This window comes from Achroia grisella, unplaced genomic scaffold (genome assembly GCF_030625045.1).
Source record: "Achroia grisella isolate CSIRO2021 unplaced genomic scaffold, CSIRO_AGI_Agris_v1 utg1062, whole genome shotgun sequence".
In the NCBI taxonomy this organism is placed as follows: domain Eukaryota; kingdom Metazoa; phylum Arthropoda; class Insecta; order Lepidoptera; family Pyralidae; genus Achroia; species Achroia grisella.
Genome location: NW_026712566.1, coordinates 2,372,131 through 2,394,118, shown reverse-complemented (window position 1 = coordinate 2,394,118; position 21,988 = coordinate 2,372,131). Strand labels below are relative to the sequence as shown.

At 32.0% G+C, this 21,988-nt stretch overlaps 1 protein-coding gene across 1 annotated transcript in view; it reads left to right on the top strand.

Moving 5' to 3' along the window:
• The window catches only part of LOC131853642 (protein sprint), a 159,265-nt gene that overhangs the window by 22,451 nt on the left and 114,826 nt on the right, over nt 1-21,988 (top strand). Inside the window, exon 2 of the mRNA XM_059204648.1 lies at nt 15,998-16,454. Within this exon, the coding sequence (XP_059060631.1) occupies nt 16,042-16,454 (413 nt within the window). The 5' untranslated portion in view covers nt 15,998-16,041. The remainder of the gene's footprint in view (nt 1-15,997; nt 16,455-21,988) is intronic.

Genomic DNA, 21,988 nt, shown 5'->3' with positions numbered 1-21,988 from the left:
GCTGTGATCTAATGACATTGACTTCCTTATTAGTATTCTAACATTTATTTTAAACAACTGGTATTGCTGTCTGATGGGTTTCGTTATCGTACTTTTATTATCTATACATTAATAAAATTGGAGTGTCTGTGAGTGTCTGTTTGTAATATTGAAATAACCGTTTTTTACTACTTTCATAGGAATATAAATACGGTACATACACCAAAATAATATTTTTTATCATTTTTGTCTGTCTGTCTGTAATTCCGGCTAATCTCTGAAATGACTGGACCGATTTTTTTCGCAGGTAGCTGATGTAATAAGGAGTAACTTAGGCTACTTTTATTTTAGAAAAATAAAGTTATACTCCACGCGGACGGAGTCGCTGGAACCGCTGGTGGCGAATATAAAGATTGCAATAGAAAGGCCACCGTATGATCAAAATGTTTTTTTACTGACGAATGTAATATATATAAAACAAATTAATAATTATAAAATACATATAAAATAGTTTCTAGCAAATCTAGTAACAGGACACACAGTAGAATCTAGTCCCAAACGAAGAACTTTTGTTATGTCTACTAGACAACTGATAGAAAAACTTGAACATATTATTTTCTAAATACATACATAATATACCTAGATCAATACAAACAATCATGAATACAAATATTAGCGTATTGCGGGGATTAGAATACGCGACCATTAGACGAGGAGCGGTGTGTTAAACCACTAGACCACCCCGTCAAATATAATATTCACAAGATGAACGTGAGTAATATGACTTTCATTGATATACTGTTAAACGATTATGCACGTACGTGATCTACTATGGTCATGGTCATAGGTTCAAGGATTCATCTAGGTTTCTGTGTAGTTGTCACGTAGGATATATTTTTTAATATATAAAATTCTCGTGTGTTTGCAACAACTCGACGGCGACGGTAGTGTAGCGGTACAGCACACCGCCTTACATCCGATGGTCGTAGGTTCGATGCCCTCGTATGACACAAACATTGTATTCATGAGTATGATTGTTTGTATCGTCTTGGTGTTTTCTGTGTATATTATGTATGTACTTACGAAAAATAAAATATCTATATCAGTGTAATATTTGTATCAGTTATCTAGCACACATGGCCTAACATGGGACTAGATAGCGCTGTGTCAATTTTTCTGAAATTATTAGGTATTATACGGCTTGACCGATTTTTAAAAAGTTTTGTATTCAGTAAGTCTGAAAATAGGACGGAAACTATTTAACAAAAAAAAACAGCTTCATAGATAATATAAGAGTTTTATAATCTTATAATGTTAGTTACCAAAAGTTAGTTAAAGTTACCATACTCCTCCCAAACGCCTTGATCGATTTTTATGAAATATATGCATATTCAGTAAGTCTGAGAATCGGCTACTAAGTATTTTTCATACCCCTAAGTAGTAAGGGATATCCACCCCTAAATATACTTTTTTTATTTTGCATTTTGTTATTATTTAGGATTGAAAAATATATACAACCCTAAATTTTCACCCTTCTAGCATGGCATATGGCAAAACAACGTTTGCCGGGTCAGCTAGTATTATTTATATTTTATCATTTTATTTTATGGCACACGTGACATAATGGCTATCATTAAAATTGTCTTCTAATCAAATCCTACACCAAACTCGAAGCCTATCGATGAACTATATCGTCAAAGAAATCGTTACTTAAACCAGTTTTAGCTAACCATCGAATTATTTCTCAACAATTTAGGTACTTTGAAGATGTAAATTAATTCAACGGATTTTGAACGTAAGAGGAAATTGTTGCCACATATAATATTACGCTATATCAAGATACCTCAAATTAAACTGCCTATAGGTATATAGTGATAGAATAATGAGTTACTGGTTATTGTTATATAGATTAATTTAATTTATTAATATGCGTTTTTATCAACATATTTTTGATTTTATATTACCTAATACTAGCTGTGCCTGCGACTTCGTTCTTGATCAAATAAAGAAAAAATATTCAATAATCTAAGCGAAAGAACAATGTTTCATCGTTCTAGCTTAAAAAAAGACGAATTTCCATACAAACTTTCATCCTCTATTATTTTTTATATTTTATTAACAACCTAAAAAATAAGTTTCAAGTTCTATCTTTAAAAAGAAAAATTCTTCCATACAAACTTAACTTTTTTTCACATTATAACGTAGCCCATGTCCTTTCTTAGCGTAAAGGCTATCTGTGTACCAATTTCATTTAAATCAGTAGTTTTGGCGTGAAAGCGAGACAGACAGACAGAGTTACTTTCGCATTTATAATATTAGTAAGGATTAGTTTTTTTTAATTAACCAAATTCGAAGTGTATTGAGGCGTCATTATATTAGTTAATAATAATAATAATTTCAGGACAATTCACACAGCGCCATCTAGACCCAAGTTAAGCTAGCTAAAGCTTGTGTTATGGGTACTAGATAACTGATACATATATACAGATTTTTTTTTTGTAAATACATACATATTATATTATACATAGAAAACACCCAAACCGGTACAAACAATCATACTCATGAATACAAATGTTTGTGTCGTGCGAGGAATCAAACCCGCGACCGTCGGTGGTAAAGCGGTGTGCTAGACCGCTAGACCACCGAGGTCGTCAGTCAGCCACCGAGTCGTCATCATTACTCGGTATTCAAAAATGGGAAGTTTTACAACTTTTATTTAAAAGAAATGGTAGTTTCTTGTTCAATCTTAGGGCGTGAAAATTAATATATATTTAGAGTAACTTTCCCATGTATATAATAACTAAAGACCAATATTACTACTATATTTGGTTATATACCAATATTGAGAAAATGCCTCTTTATTTTCTCAATATTGACCCATGATCATGGCGTTGAAACACTGCCGAAATATCGGGAACTCAGTAAAAATAAAATGGGGTAAGATCACGTGATTTTAACTAATTATACATAATATACATATAAATTAGAGGAAGTATGAAAGTGGCGCCGGTGTCGGAGAGGTTGAACAGTAATCGTCTATCATGGTATGGACATGTAATGCGTAGGAATGGAGATAATATTTTAAGGAAGGTGTTACATATGAATGTGGATGGTTATAAGGGCAGAGGAAGGCCGACAAAGAGATGGATGGACTGTGTGAAAGATGATATGGTAAGAAAGGAAGTAAATAACGAGATGACTGCGAACAGGGATGAATGGAAGAGAAAAACATATTACGCCGGCAAATAAATGGGATAAGGAAGAAGCAGATGATAATGATGTACGTATACACATATAATGACCACGGAAAATTTAAAACAGTATAACTTTTTATTACTAAAACATGATAGTGTAACATTCTATAGAGGTATAATGTCAACCTCGGTAGGTTGCTGGTATTTAATAACCACAGGTGTGCTCACAACATCCATATATTCCACTAGTCGTGAATCATGGGATCTTCATAAAGGAATTCCTAGAATTCTCACCGTGGTCTAGACTAATAACTTTACAGAGCAGCCTACCTCTCTGTGCTATGATTAATTTCAAGTATAATATTCGTATGACCATATCAAATCAAATCAAATCAAAATATCGTTATTCATATAGGTCTACAGACTCTTATGATATGACAAATCTACCGTCGTCAGTTCGGAGTGCTTTCGAGTTAAGAAGAACTGACAAGAAACTTAGATGTTATTCTTTTCAAATGAGATTGTACATGGTTTTTATCGTTCATATAATAGGTAGCCTTGGTGGTTTAGCGGTTTAGCACACCGCCTTACTTCCGAAGGTCACCGGTTCTATTCCTCGCACGGTATATACATATGTATTCATGAGTATGATTGTGTGTATTGGTCTGTGTGTTTTCTGCTTATAATGAGAATGTATTTAAAAATATATATATATTAGTTGTCTAGTACTCATTGTAGAAGCTCTGCTTAGCTTAAGACTAGATTACTATGTGAATTCTCCAGATTATTATTATTATTATTATACAAAAATCTCCCCTCTTAAGGAGAGGAGATGGCAATACTACTATTATTATTCTCACATTAACAACACCATACATATAATTTTTTAAATTGTTCACAACCTTTGTTATTGGTACTGGCTTACAATCATTTAATTTACTTCTTCAACGGCTATACTTGTGTACTTTAGCTATTTCTATAGCATTATGTCGTATAGTATTTTGTTATGGGGCAAAGCAGCTGATATAAATACAATATTTATTTTACAAAAGAGGGCCATTCGCTCCATTTATAGCATGGGTTCCAGGGAGTCTTTGCGAGAGTGCTTTAAGGAATCAAATATCCTCACCGTTGCTTCTCAATATATTTATGAAAATATCATGTATGCCAGGAAGAATATAGACAGTTTCAAAAGAGTTAGTGATTGCACTAATAAAAGCTTACGTAACAATAACAAACTGATTTTACCTAAATGTCGTTTGGCTAAAGTTAGTAATTCGTTTTATGGCAATTGCGTAAGGTTTTACAATAAAATACCAGAGTCTGTTATAAATCTGCCAGAAAAAAGATTTAAATGTCAAATAAAACACTTCCTTTGCAAAAAAGCTTACTATAAAATTGAAGAATTCGTTAACGATAATAATGTTTTTGTAGAAAAATTTTAAATACATAGCACTGACAATATTATCTGATTACACTAATAATGAGTGCGTAGCGATTTCTATGTTGATTGTCGCATGCCTCTTACTTGTTACACTGTAATTATTTATATAAAAAAAAAAAATCTATTAAAAAGAGCAACACACAAGTTTCTTGCTCATTCTTCTTGTGATGAATCTGCATTCCGAATGAGTGGTAGAATCAAAATATGACTATTCAAAAGTGCTTGTAATGAGTTTATTTGAATAAAGATTATTTCTATTTCTATTTCTATTTCTATTTCTATTTCAAGTTTGTTTCAGTATAAATTACATACTTTAGCATAATATGGTTAATATAGTATATTAAAATCAAAAACATGAACATACTAAAAACCTATTAAACCTACTTTTATTTGACAGCGCGTTTTATCTCTATCTTTTCAAGTTAATTTAGATCCAAAGGAAGAGTAATATAAAAGCTACAATTTAATGTTCTGTTTTACAGATAAAATCGGCCTCAATTTGATCAAAATCTTCTCTATAGAAGACGAAATCAACAAAATATAACTCATATAAAATATCGCATCGAGTATCTCCCAACTTATACCGCGGTTTAAATAATTTAACGAGGCATTTGATGATTCAAGATTAGCAATACTATAGATATTTTATGAACAAATCGATAAGGAATTTCTACATTTGTTGACTATAAATATGAGATACCTTACAATTAAGGCAGTATCGTAACTATTACGTGGTTCCCACTTGATTATGTGAATAGTTCAACGAACCATCTAAGGTTGAACCGGTTAGCCAAATATCTAGAACCTATATATATCTGCAAATAATTAACAATTCCTGCAATTTTACTTTTACAACAATCATTTTATAAGCATTCGTAAAAAATTATCCACCTGTAAAGTAGGGTTATCAATCACGAACGTTATCAATAACGCGATGGGAGTAAAAAAAGGTACCGGTATATTTCCAAATTCTTTGAAGAGTAATGTCATATATAAAACAATATAATTTTTAAAAAATACACAGACAAACTAATTTTTTTATCCTTACTAATGTTATAAATGTGAAAGTAGAGATGTTTTTTACGCTTTCACGCAAAAACTACTGAACCGATCGTCATGAATTTTGTACACATGTTCTTAGAGGTATTATAATGAACATAGGATATTTTTTATTAAAAAAAAATATTAACATGTTGCTACTTCAGCGCCATCTAACAGCCGGAATGAAGTTATTAAATGTATTCAATGCGAGCAAAGCCGCGGTCTAGAAGCTAGTATTATACATGTGTGTATATAATATAGTTTCCGACATCTTCCTGGCAGTAACGTAATCATTGCTTCGTGACAGCAAAGATTACAATTTTGAAATGCATTTCCTTTTAGCATTCACTAAATATAAAAATATATTATTGTAATTTTAATTTACATAGCATGCTGACTAATATAATAATAATAGTAACACTGGATAATCACCACAGCCCCTCTAGTCCCAAGCTAAGCAAGGCTTGTGTTTATAAGTACTACTCATAATATTATACAAGCTGTACTTAGCTGAGGGCTAGATATCAGTATATGAATCATCCAAGGTTATTTATTTATTATAGGGTTATGTTACCGCTTACTATTTGGTGGGCCGTCAACATGTATGCCATTCCAATGACATAAAAAACATTTAACCAGTACTGATTTATCAAACTTATATATCTTAATGCACTAAAATTTAAACAACTTAAAATAAAATCTGAATTTTGTACATCAACAAAAAATGTGTTGGCGTAACCTCTTTTTACAATTTTTGAAGACGCGTGCAAGTATCGTTGTTCTTTTTTATTGCGGTTGTGGTTATACAAGTTAATTTTTCAGTAAAAGTTATAATACTTTTACTAACACCTGCCGAGCCAACTTCCCGACAGATGATAGAGGATCAAGTTTTTTTTTCTTATTTGTATGCGTGCTTGTTGCATACACCTTTTGAATATCCTCGATAATATGCATTAATATTTCATTTTTCCTTTCATAACAATTTACATTGTCTTAAATTTTATTATAAAACTAAATTATAATTAAATAGTTTAATGTCTTAAATAAGCACTTATTAAATTAAGTCAAAAGTCAATTTTATAATCAACCATTTCAACTTATTATAACTTTTTATATAATTGTATGGATTTGTAATGTGAACTATGCTTCACCACTAGTGTAGGTGTGATAGCTGACTCACAAAATGTTGTCTCCTTGTACTCTTTTGTTTACCTCTCCTGATCAGTTTCATATTCACTTATGTGTTTAACGAACTGTGTCAATGTTAACAGTAAAGAGAGATGGCGCTGTATTTTTTTCTTATTGAGGTACTTAGACGTGTAGCACTGCGACACTGATACTGTAAGACCGACAGTCCAAAATAGTCACTACAGAATTCCTGTTCCTTAATTCCGTCTCAAGTTCTATTTTTATTTACTTATCATTTATATTATCATCAAGGTCTTTTACTCAGGTTGTCTGTAAGAAATTGCTTGTAGCGTCGAGACTGCCTTTCGTTTTTTTTCATATTGTCTTACCTGTTGTGTTTTTTTCTCCGTGCTCAATAAAGATATTAGGACCCTTTCATGTAAATACCAAATATGTATCTTTATTCAATCGGTAATTAACATGCAAAGTTAATTAGTAAAGATTTGATCCTTATTGATTACGGCGTAAAATGTTTTATAAGTAACATGCTCTTTTATTAATAATCATGTTTATATTAAAATTGAAATGAATTATTTTTCAGATTTACTATTTCCTTTTACAAATTTCCTATTACGGCTAGAAGTTGTATTTCTAAGAACTCTAAGGAACTCTGTGGAATCACCCGAAAAAATCGTATTCCATTATTTACTGGACATCTTCTATACAGAAGCGTATTGCAAAATTGCGGAGCGTGACTAACGTATTGAATGGTCCGTATCAAATAGATGTTGTATAATCTAATATCCACCTTCGGATACGCTCTTTCCTCAATAAAACGCTTCAGTTGCCCGTTAATTTTCGAACCTATGAATAAGTCATCAAGGTACATTTCAAGTTGTTTTTTTCCCAATCATTGCGTTCGTTTATTATTCTATGTATATGTCTGAGAAGCTCAATTTTGATTTTACGGTGATTTTTACGTGTAATTTATTCCAAATATTGTACAATTATGATATTATTATTGAATATTACAATTGTATTTTTCTTTCGTGATTATTTTTATTTCTTTCTTATATATTTTATATCGAATATTAACATCTGAAGTTTCGTTTATTATTTTTTTTATGAATTACATTTTAAGCCAAATATTGTATATCATAGTTTGTCATGTTTCAATTAATAATAAAAGTTAGTACACAAATTACAGTCTACAAATTTTTAAACTAAGGTCAACCAGTAATCCAGAACGACCTAGAAATGTTGTAGTTGACACTAGGAATATTATTGTCCGAAAATAAATTAATAATACAATATATCTTGCCATTAATTTCCTTCAATTCGCCATTGTTCTAAACTGGTGGTCGGTCAGTAACATTTGTTACACTTTCAATAATGTTTACAAAAAGTGTTAAGAATTAGAAACTTCGCTTCCATAGATCCAATCACTCATGACAACGTAAAACACATTGCGCAGCACAGTAATGTATCGCTGCAGTGAACGGTAATAAATGTTACATACGTACCAAAACGTAATTTGTCTGCCAGGTACTGCAATTTTATTTTTTACGTGAACTTTTTCAAAATTATTTAGTTCATGTTCACTGTAAAATAAATAAAGAACTGTTTGAAACTGTACAATTAGGACTTCGACATACTTTTGCCAACCTTGAAATATTTACCTTCGTACGAAGAAATATAATTTGATAAATTCGTATGTTAGCTCAATTTTGATCTCTAACTTCGTGCATCATCTATTGTTCCGTATTCCGAACCTCCTTAGTCTAAGCAGGTTGTGTCACCGGCTTGCTTACTGGAGCAAAGGGCGCTCAGTAATACTGGCCACATATAAAAACATGTGGCCACTTAAATTTTATAAAAAGAATAAAAAAACAATTGAAAATAAGAACTGGAATTAAAAGGACGCTCCGTATTTTTATCTATAGAAAACAAGATAATTAAGGAATTATTTAACACAATATAATTGTTTTTGATGAAAATATACACTCTAGAGTGCGTGGCCATTAAACAGTACTACACATCGGGACGTTCCTGAGCAAAGGTGAGTAAGTTTGGTGTTGCATTGCTTACTTTGGGGTGTTCGGAGTGTGGAAGACGTTCTTCCAGGTCGAAATCGTATTTTTACTTCCTTTTCCATTAATTATTTTCTTTTCAATAAATACAGTCCACTCTCTCTCTTTTATATATTAATTTATAAGGATTCGTAATCCAACATTTTTTGGCCCAATCGAACCGGATGAAATACATCCTATTAGTTATAATATTCATTTATCCAGTAATTCGGACAATTATATATATTATATTATTTACATTTGTTGTGTTTTTCCTAAAATTATAGCATCTCATTTAATTCAATAATAGCTGAAATTAGTTGCAAGGACGCATATTATATACCATTTTTTCATATAGGTAGTTAATATCAATAAAACAAATGACGACCAATTCTGAAATGGATTCTAAACAAAAGATTTTAAATTTTCGAAAGGAATATTTATATTCCAAATTACAAAAGGTTTATGATATGTCACAGTCTGTGACTAAAAGTAATTTTCAATTGTATTTAGCTGAATTTTCGGATTTAGATAATGTTAGAACACGTTTTGAAGAGACGATTATGGAAATATTACAACTCGAAATTCAGTTAAATCCTGATACTAAATACTCTACTAGGGAATTGGATTCATTTGATACATTATACTCTGCCTGTAGATCAGTAGTAGTGAAATATCGAACGTTAGAGAGTACCTCAACGAATAAACATTGTGATCAGGTTCAGCCGTCTTTGCCCAAACTAAAATTATTTGAGTTTGACAGCCAATTAGAAAACTGGACAACCTTTCATGATACTTTCTTATCATTGGTTCATGAACGTAATTTTGAGAATATTGATAAATTTCATTACTTGTTATCTTGTGTAAAAGGTCCAGCACTTAACATAATTAAGAAATTTCCTATCACTGCCAATAACTATCCACTTGCCTGGCAATGTTTAGTAGACAAGTATCAAGACCACAGAATATTAGTAGGTAGGTATTTAGATAAAATGGTTAACTTCACTCCGATAGGAAAGAACTCTGCGGCAAACCTAAGTTCATTCATAGATACTTTCGATAATTCATGGAAGGCAATCGAAGCGTTAAAAGTGGATAATATAAGTGATTATTTAATTTGTCATTTAGCGTTACGTGGATTAGATACAACCACTAGAAAATTATTTGAAGATAGTCGTGATCAAACATTACTTCCGGCATTCGCAGAATTAATGAGTTTCGTAAACAACCAAATTAAAGTACTCGAACACACATTTCCTAATTCGTACTCCAGTCCCGTGGTACTGGAAAATAAACCCATAACAAAAAATCAAACTATATACAATAAACCGCGTTTTTTATCGGAGAAGCAAGCTCTTACTACTTCATCAGTGTTGTCGAATAATAATATTAAATCTAATAATATTAATTCTAAATTTATTTGTCTTCATTGTAATCAAAATCATATGATTTATAGGTGTGAACAGTTTCGTAAACTGTCACCGGATGCCAGAATTGACCGTGTCAAGGCATTAAAGTTATGTACTAATTGTCTAAAGACAAACCATGATAATTTGTCTTGTAAAAGTGTAATGAATTGTGGTGTGTGTGCGTCACCACATCACTACTTATTACACAAGGATGCGGGACATGTGTCGACCGTGTCGACGGCGTCCACTCCTTCTAATCTCGACTCTCCTTCGACTAGTTTAGAGTCACAGCAAGTGCTAGTCGCCGCTCGTTCCGTGAGCGAGTCGGAAGCTGGTGCACAAGTACTACAAAGTACTGATAATAAATATAACTACAGCGTCGTCTTAGGTACAGCGCGATTGCAGGTTAGGGATATGTATGGTGGAAGTCAGGACTGCCGTGCAGTGCTCGACTCTGGAGCACAGTGCTCTTTTATAACAACGGATTGTGCTCAACGTTTAGGTCTTCCGCGTAAACAGTGTCCTTATTCGATATATGGACTTGGGGGTGAGTCCTTGAAAAATTACGGAATGGTCACATGTACATTTTCATCGCGAAGTGTACATGAGCCTTATTTTACAGTAGATATGGTTGTAGTTAGTAAAGTATCGACTGATATGCCTAATGTTTCGTTCCCGCCAACCGTGATTGACGAATATAGGAATTTTAGTTTAGCGGATCCGTTTTATTATAAACGTTCCCGTGTAGATATCTTACTTGGTAATGACATAGTGTCGGAACTTATTAAAGATAAACCTTTATTGATTAAACCTAATATTCCTCAAGTGATTGAAACAGTATTAGGTTTTATTGTTAGTGGCAAATTGTGGGCTACTGATACTGATAATATTTTGAATTTGCATTTATCTTCCTTAACTAATGAGGAAACGTCAGTAGACATGACCTTACGTAAATTTTCGAAAATAGAATTAGTTCCCGTGGAACATAGAAAATGTCCTATTGATTTTATTAAGAATGGCAATAAATGCACTGTAACAGTTTTAGATCTATGTAGAGTTCTGATATCAGGCAGGTTCAATATTGCCTCAAATATCAAAGCTTATGTAAGCAGAAAACTACCTGTATTAAAAATGTTAGCATTGATATATAATCCCGTGGGTTTTATATCGCCTTATTTATTTATGGCTGAAGAAATGATGAAAAATCTATGGAAGTTAAGAATAGGATGGAATGAACAGATGCATACACATATATGTAAACGATGTCCAGATGTTAATAATGAATTATCGTGTTTATCTGACATTCTTATTGAACGACATCTGCTACTACCTAATCAAGTAGAATGTGAATTAGAGGGATTTTGCGATGCATCTTCTCGGGGTTATACCGCGTGTGTTTATACTGTTAGTCGAGATGATCAAAGGCGTGTTAAAGTACGAATAAGTCTAATGATGGCGAAATCTAAAGTGGCACCAATCAAGCCGTTGACTATTCCTCGTCTTCACTTGATGGACGCCGTACTGCTATGTAAATTAATTAAAAATATAAATAGTAACTTAAATCGTATAAATTTTACTCGTGTGTGTGCTTTTACTGATTCGACAATCGTATTGTCGTGGCTTCAAATTCATAAATTAAAATTATTTGTTTGTAACCGTGTTACACAAATAATAAAAACTATACCGCTACATTGTTGGAGATCTGTCAACAGTGAAAACAACATGACTGACTTTAGTAGTGTTATTCTATTTACATTATTAAACTATAATGCAAAATGGTTACCGCGTCCAGATTGGTTTCGCGAAAATATTAGTAGATGGTCTGTTACATTGTTCGTGAACAGTGACAAGACAATTTTATTAAAATTAAACCTAGTCCTTAAAATGATATATCTTATCGGTATTAACTCTAATAAAATAGTTGGAAGTAAACTAGAATTCTTTGAGAAATATAGTTTGCGTCGTAACGCAAAATCATACTGTGAAAACGTTACTTTATTTGTATGCTTTTCGACAAAAGCAGTATATCTTAAAACTCTCTCTTTTTTATCAGCGGAATGTTTGTTGACTATCATAAATCGTTCTGTCTCTCATAGAGGCTTATGTTCTATTATTTATTCTAACAGTGGTAACAAATTTTTAGCTGGTAATAAACATTTAAATGAAATTCAGAAATTTGTCTATAACCGTCAAACTCAAAATAAACTCATAGAGAGCTGCTCTAATCGATTTTTAATTTGGAAGTTTAATTCGCCTAGTGCAGCACATATGAATGGGTTAGCCGAAGCTGGTATTAAATCAGAAAAATACTATCTTGTTAGAACTATAAGAGAGAAATCTTTAACGTTTGAGGAACTTTTCATAATATATTGTAAAATAGAGACTATATTAAATTCTACGTCGCTATGTCCACTACCAGCGAATTATATCTATCCAGACGATTATAACGTTTTAACGGCGGGTTATTTTCTTAGAGATAAAAGTTTCGTTGTTATATCAGAGTATACTGTTGAGGATGTTCCAATTAACAGATTGTCACGTTGGCAATATATACAGAAACGTACGCAACTATTTAGGAAAAGATGGAAAGATTTAAATACTTTACAACGGGGAAAACGGTTCAAATCTAATGCTAATATTAAAATACGAGAAATTATATTACTTAAAACCGATAACGTGTCTCCTTGCAACTGGTTAGCTCATATTGAATTACTTCGTCCTGGAGATGAGGGAATTATTAGAAGTGTGACAATCCATACACAAAACCTCTTTAAAAGACCAGTTAACAAACTGAGCCCCCTTTCCTATGTTAATTAATTTTCCATTTCTTTTTCCTTATTATTATTGTACAGTTCCCTTTGCATTACTTCTTTAGTTAATGAATTTTATTTTACCTTTATACTAACTTGAAACCGTCAATACGGTTTCGGCCGGGGGTATGTTCCGTATTCCGAACCTCCTTAGTCTAAGCAGGTTGTGTCACCGGCTTGCTTACTGGAGCAAAGGGCGCTCAGTAATACTGGCCACATATAAAAACATGTGGCCACTTAAATTTTATAAAAAGAATAAAAAAACAATTGAAAATAAGAACTGGAATTAAAAGGACGCTCCGTATTTTTATCTATATAAAACAAGATAATTAAGGAATTATTTAACACAATATAATTGTTTTTGATGAAAATATACACTCTAGAGTGCGTGGCCATTAAACAGTACTACACATCGGGACGTTCCTGAGCAAAGGTGAGTAAGTTTGGTGTTGCATTGCTTACTTTGGGGTGTTCGGAGTGTGGAAGACGTTCTTCCAGGTCGAAATCGTATTTTTACTTCCTTTTCCATTAATTATTTTCTTTTCAATAAATACAGTCCACTCTCTCTCTTTTATATATTAATTTATAAGGATTCGTAATCCAACATCTATACATATAAATAAAATTGGAGTGTCTGTTTGTAATATCGAAATAACAGTTTTTACATGCATATGAATATAAATACGGTATTTATAAAAAAATAATAATATTTTTTACATTTTTGTCTGTCTGTCAGTTTGTTCCGGCTAATCTCTGAAATGGCTGGACCGACTTTAACAGGACTTTTTTTGGCCGGTAGCTGATGTAATAAGGAGTAACTTAGGCTAATTTTATTTTAGAAAAATAAAGTAAAATTCCACGCGCACGAAATCGCGGGAACAGCTAGTAAATTAATAATATTCAAAATATTATAATGTATTAAATACTGATTTTTGTAATTTAAAGGATTTATATCTAGTAACTTAGACTACTTTTATTTTAGAAAAATAAAGTTAAATTCCATGCGGACGAAGTCGCGGGAAATAGCTAGTATGAAATAAGAAACATAAACAATGGAAAATTTTACAGTAAAACAGCATGACAGCCATCTTATTATTGATCAATCAACGTGTCAGGTAGGAATTAATATCCATACCGTTACTAAGCAGTAGAACAAAAGTCAACAATTACTAGCAATCAATTTTACCAAAGACTTATGCAACAAACCTAAGCATTGGTACTTACATAAGTGTTATATAATACAAATGGAGGTACAAAATTGTTTGTATCCGGCGTTAGTGAGTCATATTTATGTGGACCGGTCGTAGCTTTTGCTATTAATACCATGTTGTCTATATATGGTACACTTTCAGATACTTTTTTAACAATTTCTATTATAACAGAGTCTGTTGTTGTGTAATAAGATTTGTCCTTTATTTTCATTATTTAATAGGCCAGTATGTCACGTTTTTTTCGACTTTTATTAGATACTAGCTACTCGCCCCGACTGCGCACGGGTGTACATGCATTATATGTATAAACCTTCGTCTTGAATCGCTTTATCTATTTAAAAAACCTCTTCAAAATCCATTGCGTAGTTTTAAAGATTTAAGCATAGATAGGAACGGACAGACAGCGACAGCGACTTTGTTTTATACTATGTAATGATGATTATAAATCTAATTTTATTTAATGAATTTGTGTGACAAATCTACATATTTGTATTATCTTGCTATATATGTATTTTATTATCCATTATTGTTATTCAAGTATGTAATTATATTTTCTATACCAATCATGCGCCATCTGCCATCTGTTGTCTTCTTACCCAAAGATTGTCTTGTCTTACAGATTACGGTTATACGACGGTTATAGCCTCTTGTTGTTAAATTATTTTATATACTTTGTTGCTCTCAGAAAATACAATATTTTTTGAAACAACGTGAGTAAAGCTTTTTGATGTTATATATCTCTATTACATTAAGAGTTAATAAATACATATTTTGTCAATATAATGTAAATGCGAACAAATTACATCAGAATCGGTCGAGAGAAATCCAAGCAGGTCAAGGTAAGGAACCAATGAAGAGTTTCCACTATTAAAATGAATAGCAGCGAGCACAATGGTCAGCAGGACGCATTTAACGACTGTAATAGAGTGCAATAAAGTACAAGGTCGCTTAAAGCATAGTTTCCATTGTAGGCAAAGATTAAATAAAAATTTATCTAATTACATGTACCTACTATTTGTTTGTTTACTTAAACTTACTAACGAAGTTGTATTATCTTAAGACACCCTTAATATATATACCTAGAAATGTTTGTGGAATGAAGATGTAGTGACACCAACTAAGCTGTCATGAAATTCTTTTATATATTTATTAAATGTACATAAAGAATACAATAACAATTTGTTAGAAAATAAACACGTTTACATTAAATTTTAACATTAGTATTGAGAAACTGCGACCTTTTATAAGTATTATTACGTAACAAAATTAATTAATTTAATTTTAAAATATTACTCGTGGCCGCTCGTAAACACTTCACTTATGTCATGTCCGGCCATTTCATTTAGTGGTATGTCCTTGACTGTAATTTCTATTTTATGCTTGCTTTGACTACTTTAGTAATCATCGGGTGTCAAGTGACGGTAGTATTTACTGATAATAAATCTTGTACAAAATTTAACAATATTTCATAGAATGGCCTACCGCGATGAGTTGCAGCAACTATAGAAATCGTGGAACGAATACCAATTAACCTAATTTCGACTCTATCATTCAAGTAGTACTTCATTATTATACTGCAGTGTTGCTTGGCAACACAATGAAATATATCGTTTAACGAATACCCATCTTTTCGTCCGATTAGCAACTCTGTTGGAGGTATCAAAACAATCTAGACTGCATGTAGCTAACGTAGCGATTTCTTTCCTTTGCAGACAAAAATGTAGATAGATCAAATTGCCACATTATTAAAGGTACGATGTCAATTGACCAGGCTTCCCCATTGGTGCCGATCAAGCCTCAAGTGGCACTCCAGAATAGTGCGTTTATAAAGAACAGTCACAACCGCAGCAGCTTCTGTGGAGTAACCTCTTCTATCAATGGCAACGGAACGTTCAAAACCTTTGCCGTAAATCGTAAAAGCTGGAGTGGAAATGTAACACTTCCTCTGCAACAGTATGCTCCTGATGTCGACCATACTCCGCATTTAGCGACATTTCGATCCGGTACGGGAACTTTCCCGAGAAATAGGGAGAGAAACAATAACAGTGCTTCCAACGGAATATTAACACCTAACGGGAATTCAGTTCAGACCTTTAAAGGAAATGAAATAAGAAGGAGCGGATGTACTAACGGTCGACGCTACGCTGAGATCGGAAACTGGAGTAAAAGGTAAGTGTAACGTTTTGTTTGTATGAACATTATTTATTGCGAAAGTTATTATCATACAGTATTTAAATAATCTGAAGAAATGAAATGTTTTTGAAGAAAGAAACATTTTTAAAATAAGTTGTCAGCTGTAAATTGGAGCATTTTCAGTAATTTAAGCAATACTGGTAAGACATCATTTATGCAATTTTAACTACAAATACTAAAAGCATACTTTTTATGAAACTATAAAATATCCAACAAGTGAAATGTTATTTGAAAAATGTCTACAAGTGTCGCTTGTTCTAACTCTCCTCGCCTTGTTTACTTTCTTTTTTCGTCTCGAGTAATTCTGTAACAAGTTTTCCAATTTCATTCTCTCGTAGCTTTCATTTCCTGCGTTCGACGAGACTCGCTCCCTTAATATTACTTTTATTAGCTCAAACCGTTTAGTAAACATTGGTTTAAAATCTAATTTATATGAGTTTCATTTTGAAAGGGAAAATCTTCAACAAAACATTTATTGAATATTTGCGCGGATCGACTTTGATGTATTTACATGGTCTCTTAGGATATCGGATATCCTACACCGAGACTTGAATATCATGTCATTGTATTCCTAATAGACATTATTAGGTTTCTAATTTATTATTCCTGTACAAACAATACTTACTAACATTCAGGATAGCAGAAATAATAATAATATTACACATTGCATAAATATACAACCTAAGTTTAGATTAAACTCCTTTGAATTTCCGGTGGAATGAAACTTGTACCATTAGCTATATTTGTATTATGAATAATTATTACTTGAACTGTTGTAATTTTAGAAGTCTCAGATGTATTCTGGTTTCATATACCATCTTATACGAGTTATTGGCTGCGTAAAGGCTATATAAATTTTATCTATTTTATTTGCGAAGTAGCATGCTTTGTAAGCTGTTTCGGTTGTATGGTGCGATTAGGCAGTGAAATTAAAGACTCATGATAAATCCTCTATAGTGGCGACGCATAAGTGGTGCCACATGATAACATGATGTTCGTGTACATATGTATATAGACGACGTCTTGTTGCCATTCCAAATAAATTGAAAAAATCTTGGAGTAAGTAACCAAAATCCAGTATGGCTATAGTCACACAATTGTATGTTTTTGTTTAATGTAATTTATTTTAAACTAGCTTTTGCCCGCGGCTTCGCTCGCGTTAATTTATCCCCTTAGGGGTGGATTTTATCAAAATCCCCTCTTAGGGTATGCCTACGTCATAGTAGCTTTATGCATGCAAAGTCTCAGCCCGATCGGTTTAAAATTGACAAAGTTTCATACAAAATTTCATCCCCTATTTTATCCACTTAGGGGTAAAATTAATCAAAATCCTTTCTTAGCGAATGCCTACGTCATAACATCTACCTGCAGTCCAGTGGTTTGGGCTGTGCGTTGATAGATCACTATGTCAGTCAGTCACCTTTGAGTTAAATACGAGTATATTTAGATAAATTAATTCACTGTGGAAACTACGCCAGAATTTTCTGAACCCAAATTTGACTAGAGCCTCAAATAAATTGCTGTCGAATATAAGATTAATATATACGTAAATGTTTACCACATTTATCTAATCAAATACTTCATTATCTTTTATTCGTGCCCTGACAACTTTGTCCATAAGTCTCGCTGAGTCAATTTGGGGCGGCTAAGCAGCCCGATAAGGGAAGGCTCAATAATCTAGTACTTGTTTTTATTAGGGGATGCTTTTATCGCCGTGATGCGCTGTCGCTAGTGATGTTATCGTTGCTATTTAGAGGTTCTCCCTTTAGCGACTATTTATCAGCTGAGTTTGCTTCGGATGTATTTAAGTCACTGTACAAGGAAAACGTTGTAGGCGTTAAGATATCATCTGCGAGAATTGTTTTGTCTTTAGTTAATGCAGAGCAATTTATTCTTTCATGATTATGCTAATTTGTTATTAATAAATTTTCGAAATATCCAATGCAAATATGGATTTAAACAGAATTTATCTGTTTTCAATAACCTTTTTTTATAGCAAATAACGTAGTGTTAGATTTAGTTTTAGTTTTGTTTTGTGTACATTGACGTTGTATTAATTATTTATTTACAATTTATGAGATGAATCTTATTTTTGTCTTCCAAAACCGGTACGGTTAGTCCATATGTTGCACAGTCGTCTTACTTTTAATACTTACTACAGTATTTGTTATTTTCAGCACTGTTAAGTGCATGAGCTGTTTTATATCTGCATATATTTAAATAAATAATTCATCAATTATTCGTTGTACTGTGTTTTAAATCATTGTCTTCAACTTCAATCGCATTACACTTGATATTCTGCAGCAATCCATTCTTCTTCAAACCATTTAGATTATTTATACATAGTAAACTATATAAACATACATTTAGATGTTTAGATTCTTATCTTCGGTGGTAGTTATACAAGTTATCTCTAATAACTTCCGCGTAGTTCATAGACAAACTGGTCATACCTAAATAGTTTTAAGTATGTTTATTTTTAACTTGTTTCCAGTTGAGTTCAAAATGAGCGTCAGTAGGTCTAAAAATACATTGACTGGTTGCCGTGACATTATTTATACTATGCAAGTTATGTTACCCTAATAAAAGTGTGCATCTTTTTATATATTTTTATTGCGAATTCCTACAGCGTCATGGCACGATACGTTATCATCTGCAATTTCAATGCTAACTAGTAATGTATCATTATTTTGGAATATGAATATAATCAGAAGTGAACCGAATAAATTATATGTATAGAGTATATTCAATAACCTGACAATGTTAGCAAGAGGGTAATTAGTCTGTTTTACTTTTTTCCTCTCCTGTACTGTATGATCTAGCCGATTTGTTTGTTCCTATAAAAAATCACTTAAAACAATATCAATAAACTGTCAATGCCAAATTTGAAACTAATCTATATAAAATATTTTTATACCATTTATATCAGTTGGATAGTACCGTATACATACGCTGTAAATAGCTTGGGGTTAGATGACTCTGTGTAGGTAATCCAGGGTTATTATTAATTTATTTTGTTTAATTAGTCTTTTGATGCAATATGTAGGTACCGAGTTTAAATGTTTCATACTTACATTACCGAATATAAATAAATGTCTAATAAGGATTAAGGAGTGCGTATTATCCCTATACTACTTAACAACATCAAATTTATCATGAGATAGTCATTTTATGAATTTCCTTCTTTATTACAACAGTAAACGGTTATACTCATACCAACAATTTGATAAAATAACAAACGTCTGTTTGGAATAAGAATTGTATTATGTATTAAACAATTATGAATTGTTGATTCTTTGAGCAGGATATGAAACGATTGACTACTGTTAATGATATCAGAATAAAGTATTATTGTGATAGTTTTATACTAAGGTTTGCATTTCATTCGAAATAAAATCTGTCTGTCTGTCTGTCGCGCTTTTGCGCCAAAACTAGTGAATAGATTTAAATGTAATTTGGTGATAGTCTAGATATTAAGAAAAGGGTTGAAAGAAGAATATTGAAACTTATTTTTTAGGCCCTTGATTATATATAAATATCATATTTATTTATCATCCAAAGGTTGTAAAAAAAAACCCTTAAGGGGGTACAATAAAATATGGGACGAAAGTTTGTTTGGAAATTCGTTATTTTTGAAACTAGAACAATACAACTATGATCTTTGCCTTTTTCGGTCAGACTCTTTTTTTTTCTTTGTTTGGTCAAGGTTCCTATTCCACGCGGACGAAGTTCACAGCTATATATATAATATTAAATTAATATATAATATTAAAACAATTATAAATAGCTATCTCATACGATATACCTAATCGCTGTTGTATACCATAATTCGAATCAGAACGACAAACCGTTGGCAATTCTTTCGTATTACGTAATATATCCGTTTAGAACAACATAAACCGTCAGACAAGCTTTTTTAAATTGATGTTGCTCAACAATTTATGCCCATGATACGTCCAAAGTCCAAATTTAGTGTAATTGGCTTCTCACTAACTATTTAGACGTTAGAATCGCTGGAAATATATTAACAGGGCAGTTAAAGGCCGTTCAGACAACCTCAGTGGTGTAGCTATTATTAGCTATTTAACATGTGTTAGTATAAGATGGTCAGGAGTTCGATTCCTGCACAGTATTAAATATTTGTCAGAATGGCAAATATATAATGTTATTTGACGGCCTTTGTGGTATAGCGGTTTAGACACCGTCTTACTTCCAATGGTCGTGGGTTCAATACATCGCACAGTACAAACATTTGTATCATGAGTATGAGGGTGTTTTCTATATATATGACGTATATATTTGTTTAATACCCATAATACAAGCTCTACTTAGCTTGGGACTCCATGGCGCTGTGTGAATGCTCCTGAGTTCTTATTATTATTGTTCAATTCCGACACAGCATCCCTGTTCCATATTTATGTTATAAAAACTAAGTCAGTGTAAATCAGACTATTTTTCTTTCTCTTTTATTCCCTTTGTTCTCTAAAACAATGAATTTACATTGTATCGTTCTTAGTCTCACCTATTTCAGTCACCAAACATCATCCTTTATTACATTTTATGTAAAAAAGGAAATAACTGTAAGTAAATTGTTCTAACTTGAAAGATATTTTTGTTTTTATTGACCTTATTACAAAAATACCACAGCAGCGCGTGATCGCAGTAATATGTGGTTACTCAAATCAATACATAGTTATGATTCAGTATAGCCTAAAACCGATATCACCCGCCCACTCATGGCAGTTCATGGTACTTGACAGCCATCTGATAGAGTAAGTGAAAGCCAACTGGCGCCTAGGGCTATTTGCATAGCTTACTGCATCCAGTTATGCATGGCAAATTACGTTATGCCAATGATTTCCTTTAGTTTACGTTCATTATTATGTCTAGTTTAATAACCGAAGCGAAAGGAAGATTTGTGTAGTGGAAAATTAATGTTTTCATATGACGTCTCAATTTAAATGTATTTTTTTGTCCATATTCTCCAATTTATTCTGTAGATACTTTTATTTTCTACAGAAATAGTATATACCTAAGTCTACAATATAATAATAATGTCACTAAATAATTTACACTACGCCATATAGTCCCAAACTAAGCAGAGCTTTTATTGTAAATACATGCATAATATACATAAAACATTTATAATTTAAATAATAAAACATGTGAATATGTAATAAACAATGTCAATAATAACGTGAAATAACATAAATAAACGAAATAACAAATACAAATATCAAATTGTAGAAATAAACTGTAAATAACAAAAATAAATATTAACTAAGCATAATGAAACTGTAAATAACGAAAATAAACATTAACTAAGCATAATGAAACTTTAAATAACGAAAATAAACATTAAATGACAAAATGAAGCTGTAAATATTGCCAAAAGAAAACGTACGTTCCATTTTCAAAAGTGTTCGCTTGTGAAATAGTTTATGCGGTTTATGCGTGATACGTGAGCACTTATTAAACATCAGATTTATATTTGTATGATGCATTTCTTT